General features: G+C 40.5%; 1 protein-coding gene across 1 annotated transcript in view; it reads left to right on the forward strand.

Moving 5' to 3' along the window:
- Positions 1 to 6510, forward strand: part of ZBTB44 (zinc finger and BTB domain containing 44) — an 11379-nt gene extending 4869 nt beyond the window's left edge. The window contains exons 2-5 of the mRNA XM_015818041.1: positions 1403 to 1487; positions 3135 to 3298; positions 4506 to 4806; positions 6225 to 6510. Coding sequence (XP_015673527.1) covers positions 1403 to 1487; positions 3135 to 3298; positions 4506 to 4806; positions 6225 to 6510 — 836 coding nt within the window. The remainder of the gene's footprint in view (positions 1 to 1402; positions 1488 to 3134; positions 3299 to 4505; positions 4807 to 6224) is intronic.
- The last annotated feature ends 209 nt before the right edge of the window (positions 6511 to 6719 follow it).

A 6719-nucleotide genomic window follows, 5' to 3' on the forward strand; every position in this document is an offset into this window, starting at 1 on the left:
AAAAAAATCATGGAGGAAAGTATTGTTGGTAACAGAAATTAAATGGTCTTGACTATGTAGTGATCAGGATTCAGGTTTGGCTCAAGGAAGCCTTTTCTTTTTAAAAAATCTAATATGGTCTGCTGTAACCAGCAGTAGCTTCCCAGGGTCTGGCACAAAGATCCTTCCAATTGTGTGCTTTTAAGAATCCTTTAAATGAAGGCGCCTGGAACTGGAACCCACAATCATGTTTAGGAGACATTTGTCTCATTATTAAACAATGGGCCTTTCTTTCCCTCACTGTTTTCTAAAGCAGTAAGATATTGATGGAGAACAACAGCATATTACAGTTAAACAGAAGTCAGTGCCTTAAATTGATGCAAGTTTCTTTTTGTAGATGTCAAACATTAAAACAATCTTACCAGCTCTAATGGTTTTTCATATTCAGGTCACAACAGCTTTCAATCTTTAAACACAAGTTATTTTAGCAATTCCAGACAATATAAGTAGCCTAATACTGATCGTGATCATAGTGACTCAGAAATAAATTCCAGTGAATTATGTGGGACTTATAGTTCTGTTTGTAGCCATGAGTTAATAACAAATCACTCAAGTCCTGATTCCTTAGAAATAGCAGCAGAGCTCTCTCTCCTAGACAGGTTTAAGATATCACACACTCAGAATCCAAAATAATAATCTGCTTTGGAATATGGTTTCCAGTAAAGGACATGACAGTAAAAGGCCTCTTATGCTGTACTATATTAAGGGAGTCTTGAAGAGCTTACAGTTTCTCTAATAATCTAACCACCCTTAACAAATCTTCCTCCTGCATCTTTTTTGATACAGTTTTGAAATGGCTTCAGTACAGATGAGTGGAAACACAATACTAATGAATGCTGCAGATCTTAACTGACAACAAATCCTTGTGTTTTCCATTAATTTTGCTTTAGGCAGACTCTGCTTCAGTTAGGGCTCTTTGGGGTGTACTGAAATAATAAGCAACACAAATCTGGCATCAATACTGGGGAAATGTTATGAGGAGGAACGTGAGCTTTACAGTTATTTGTTTCTGCCTCTGTGCGTTGTAGTGTTTAGCCTGTTTTACGTCCTTCCAGGGCCATTGTTTAAACAATAAACTAGCTTTGTAATCACAGTCCTGCCTCCACTTAATGTGTATCTAAGCCTTTTTTCCAATTGAAAAATCTCCTGAATCCAAATAGGCCAAATTTATTAAAATTTGCTCTTTATAATTTATGCAGATTGGTTTACATCATTATCCTATTAGGTGATAACAGAATTCTTAAATATGGCAGCAAGATATCTTGTGGTCCGTGAAAGAGTTGTGAGGAGGATGTGAAAAGACATTGCTATGGTTCTGATTAAACTGTAACTTAATGTGTATGATTTGTTTAACTGCCCCTAGGTTCAATAGATGAAGGTGTCACTGAAGGATTACCATCACTCCAGAGTACTTCTGGTGGGAATATCCATGTGGAAGATGATGACCGGTACGTATAAATATAGTACACAAAACATTCTGCAGAACAATCTTCTTCATTTTGTCTTTGTTAGGGTTCCTAGAATTTCAAGCCAGTAGAGTAGTTGACCGTACTACCAAGAGTTGCAATCCCATGACATAGGGACAGTGTGTCAGGCTGGAGGAAAGTGATGTATAATACCTGAACTAGATCTTTGTAGCTAGATTGCTGTATTGAGTCATCTAAGATGGTGACAAACATGACGGATCTCCTTCAACCCTGGGAAAATGCACGGTTTTCTAAACAAGTGGAATCCAGAGCCAGTAGCCAGTCATGAGATAAAAGATATGAGGTTCATGAACACACATTCCAAAGTTCAGTATCCACGCTGCCTGTCACCAGGCTATTTTTTTTTTTACATTTTACATTCCTAAGCAGAACAAGGAATTTTCAAGCTGTGATACTACTTAGACCGAGTTTCCTAGGTCACTTTGAATCAGTTACTGTTTCTGACAACCTAACTTCCAACAGAAAAGAATATTTGTAGGGTTGAACTGTCGGGTCTTTGATGGGCTCTGATTTTGTTGTTTTCTTGCAGGCATCGAAGAAAACAACTAAGTTCAGAGAGCATCAAGCACCTCACAACCTAACTTCCTTTTCATGTTCGTTTTTTGTGCATACACCATGTGGATACGTTGGCTGGCAATAGAACAAATATATAGTTGCAGAGTGATTAAAGTGGGGATTAGCAGAACAGAATAAATCTGGGCATTTATGTAGTCCACATTAGGGAGATACTTTCAATCAAGTAGATTCCTACTTTTTAAAAATAGGAGCGAATATCTATCAAAAAGATTCAGAGGTGGAAGAAGTTTAACATATTAAAAACTTTGATGTGGCCAATAAGTGGCTTTTAAAAAAAGCAAAATTAAAAGCCTAACACACTTATGCAGCACCTGGATTGTTTAAAAAGCATTTCCTGAAATAGGTATGACTATATAACATTATGTGCCCACAAAAGATTTCTGACCTTTCCAAATGTACACCAGTTTAATATTATTCAAGTATCAGCTGTTGAAATTATTATTGTAACCAGTATTTTATACCAGGTTCACTGTGATGGTATTTTAATTGCAACTCTTTATTTTCGTACCCTGGTCCATCTCTTTCCTCAAGACTTTGTTTAAAATTACCTTTTTCAGTCATTCGGAATTCAGTCATTTAATATAGTTTAGTAGACTTAGTTTTTGTTGTACTGTTACCTCTTCACAACAAGAAGTCACAACTGCCAGTTCTTTAATTGATGTTGGCTTCAAACACATTAAGTTTTTCCCAAGAACCTAGGACGTCATATGTATCGGTGTAGTGTGTGGGTCCAAGCAGTGTTGCCTTTTGCAACTGATAGATGGAAAATTTGTCAATGCTCAGATTTTCTAAGTGCCATCCAAGATTTCATGGTACGGCATCAAGTGTACCAGTAACCCCTGGAACCGCCACTGCCACCATAATCTTTCAGCTGCATTTTTCAGATCTTGATACTTTGTGATCTCCAATTCTTTGTCTTTGATCCTAACATCATCATCATTGTCTTTTTGAAATGCATTTGTGTTGTATTTTGTACACTTGATCTTTTTCCTCTTGATCTGCTACTAAAAGAGTTACTATTTGCTTCTTCAGACTGGAGAATGTCCAATACCCTTACCAGCTCTATATTGCTCCTACAACCAGTAGTACAGAGAGACCTAGCCCAAATGGTCCTGACAGACCTTTTCAATGTCCAACTTGTGGGGTTCGATTCACCCGCATTCAGAACTTAAAACAACACATGCTCATCCACTCAGGTAAGGATATGTGGTGGGTCCACTTCCCAAAGGTTTAATTTGAACAAGAGCCTATAGAGCAGGCATGTCAAACTCACGTGACGTCGCGCAACGTCACGTGACTTTTCCCCCATTGCCGGCAATGGGGTGGACGCAGTTTCGGCGTGACGCACCCAACCCGCGGGCCAGCAGTTTGACATGCCTGCTATAGAGGGAGTCCTCAGTTAGCAACTGCCTCATTCAGTGACAGTTCACAGGTACAGCTTCCCAGTTCTGTGAAGTCAGATTGTAAGTACAGTTGCACTTTCACTTAGAGATCCCTTTGCTTAACGACCGGGTTGCCAGTCCCAGTTGTGGTTGCTAAACGAAGACGACCTGAATGTTTTGAAGCAATGTATGGCTGTTAATAGCTCTTACTGCAAGAATGCAATTAAATGGAAGGAGACATCCGCTTTGATTTCTGGAAGCCTGAGAATTTAGACTGGAAAGCAGAATGCTTCACATGAGTTTTTTTCTAGAAATAAAAACACGGTAACAAATGCATCAGACCTGGTTTTAGTCTTTATGTATCTCTCTTATTCTGTTGAATCCTTGAATCCTGGTTTCCTGCAATATAAGAAGGATGTTTTACATAAATGTAAGATTTTCTCCTTTTTAAAAAAGATAACGGGGGATATGTTTTTAACCCAGAAAAGTTAATAATTGTTGCAGATATATATCCCATATCTCCCCTAGCAGGCCTTTGTATGATCCTCAGATTTATACTACATCCTTTTATTAACAACCTCTTAGTGTATTTCTTGACTTTGCTTGATACGGCGCTCCATTTATGACAACTCTGAGTGGTTTACACCCCCCTGACCCAAGCTGGAATAAAATTAATAAAATCCATTAAACCAGAAATTACAACCAATATGATGCACCACTGCTGGGCATAACATGTTTTCATTCGTTCCTGCCCCTGAACAGATGTGCTTTCACAGCTCTTCAGAAATGTAATAAGGGAACGGTCTTATTATCTTACTCGATATTCAGTTCAAAGATTTAAATACTTAGTTTTGGGGAAAGGGCATCCAGTGCTCGAAAATCTTGACCGAATTGTCCTCTTGTTTTTAGAAGTTTACACAGCCTCGGTGTAAATAGGCCGACGCGTTGCCATTAGGAGGGGCTGGAATTTTATTCCCGATGCTGTTCCGTGGTGAAGATTTTCCGCTTATTCTTTCCCCAGGCATTAAACCATTTCAGTGCGACCGCTGTGGGAAAAAGTTCACCCGGGCTTACTCGCTTAAGATGCATCGCCTGAAGCACGAAGGTAAACGCTGTTTCCGGTGCCAGATATGTAGTGCCACTTTCACTTCCTTCGGGGAATATAAACACCACATGCGGGTTTCCCGGCACATTATCCGCAAGCCTCGGATTTACGAGTGCAAAACATGTGGCGCCATGTTCACCAACTCTGGAAATTTAATCGTTCATCTGAGGAGTCTGAACCATGAAGCGTCAGAGCTAGCAAACTACTTCCAGAGCAGGTGAGGTGCACCAAAAGAAAAAGAAAACTGTTAGGGCAACTTTATTTTTTCCTAACCCCTCTTTTATATGAGTAGTCCTCGGCTTACGACCATTCGTTTCGCGACCAGTTACAACAGCATTGATAAAAGTGACTTACAATTGGTCCTCGTACTTAGGACCGTTGCAGCATCCCCAGGGCTACATGGTCAAAAATTTGGGCGCTTGACATTCAGCATGTATTTACAAGGGTCCTGGGGTCACGTGACCAACATTTGCAACCTTCCCAATTGACTTCTGACAAGCAAAGTCAATGGGGAAAGCCAGATTTGCTTAACGACCGTGTGAATCACTTAACAGCTGCAATGATTTGCTTAACAAACCCAAAAAAGAGTCATAAAATCTGGTGTGACTTGCTTAGCAAAGGAAATTCTGGTCCCAAATGTGATTGTAAGTCAAGGACTACCTGTTCTATTTCACGGCAACCTGTAGTATCTTTTTCTGTCAGGTCGCCAGGTTTATCACGGTCCCAGGCGGTACTCAAGTCTTGTCCAGCATGGCACCTTCAAGATGTGCTGGATTCCCATTTTGTACAATCTACACCCAACTTGGGTTAAGGCCAGTTGGTCGGAAACTTAAGGAGCCCAGCACATTTAGAGAATACCATGTTGCAGTCGTGGCCCTGCCTTGTGTCAGTGTTTTGAAATATAACATTTATCTGTCAGTATAGATACGGATTTCGAGTAATCAAAAAAGTAAGCTGCTTTTCAATTGCTTTGCATTAATACTTATTTTCCTGTCCAAGGTGGAAAAAAAAATAAGAGCTTTCCTGGCAATAATCTTCTTTCCTTGCTTTTCTTTTCACAATTGCTGTATAATAACTACATTCAAAAGCAATGAAGCAGCCAGAGTACGGCATGAAAAGCCTTACTTATCCTTAAATCCTTGGTGGAGGAGAATGAGAGGCAGCTAAGCTGAAACAGGTAGTTAGACCACTTTTAGAAAGAAAGAGCCCAACCAACATTGACCTTCGTAGATGTTGGGTCCTTTGAAAGCAGAACCTCAAAACTGCTTCATTTTACCTGGACTGGGCTCAGTAGAACTGAAAGACCTGCCAATCGTAGAAAAGTTCCCTGCAGACGCTTTTCTTTGCCTGCTTTAAATTTTACCAGCTTTGTGTTCAATTGCCACCCAACCTTAAATTTATTCTTTTGTGACGGAGGCTTTTGGTTGGTTGGCCCAGAAGCTTTAAAGTCGTTCATATATCTACCGTGTAAATCGAACAGGCATCAGATTGCTAGATTGTGCTTCTGTTTAACTCAGGCAGTTCTCATTTCTCGGCAAAGTAGATACCCTTCGCTTAGCTGTAATGCTGCAGTTAGCGTCAACCTGTCTCTTGCTGACCAAATAACCTCTTCCCAACCTTTTGCCCCCTTTCCAGTGACTTCCTAGTACCAGACTACTTAAACCAAGAACATGAAGAGACTCTTGGCCAGTACGAGCTAGGAGAGCATGGATTTGAAAGCAGCTCTTCGGTCCAAATGCCGGTTATTTCGCAGGTCTCGTCGACCCAGAATTGTGAAAGCACTTTCCCGTTGGGGCCTCTGGGTGGGCTGCTAGAAAAGGAGGAAGACCTGCCGGAGCAACCGAAAACCCTCTCAAGCGCCGAGGCCAGCCAAGAGGAGCTCCCGAAAGCCGCCGGGCTCTCGTCTATCACTATCGAATAAGTCAAAAAGTTTTGGTTTCGTTTTTGTTTTTTGTTTTGGTCTTCTTGGAAAGTGCCTGTGTTTTGGTCTTGTACATTTTAATTTAATTTTCAGGAAGGGTGGAGTGAATGTACCCCTTTCCACTTGATAAGCTATGCTGTTGAAAGCTCTAAACTGCAACAAGCGTCACAACTATTCTTCACACCTTCAATGGTCCCTTGTACGGGAAG

This window comes from Protobothrops mucrosquamatus, unplaced genomic scaffold (genome assembly GCF_001527695.2).
Source record: "Protobothrops mucrosquamatus isolate PMUCROS unplaced genomic scaffold, P.Mucros_1.0 scaffold668, whole genome shotgun sequence".
Lineage (NCBI taxonomy): Eukaryota > Metazoa > Chordata > Lepidosauria > Squamata > Viperidae > Protobothrops > Protobothrops mucrosquamatus.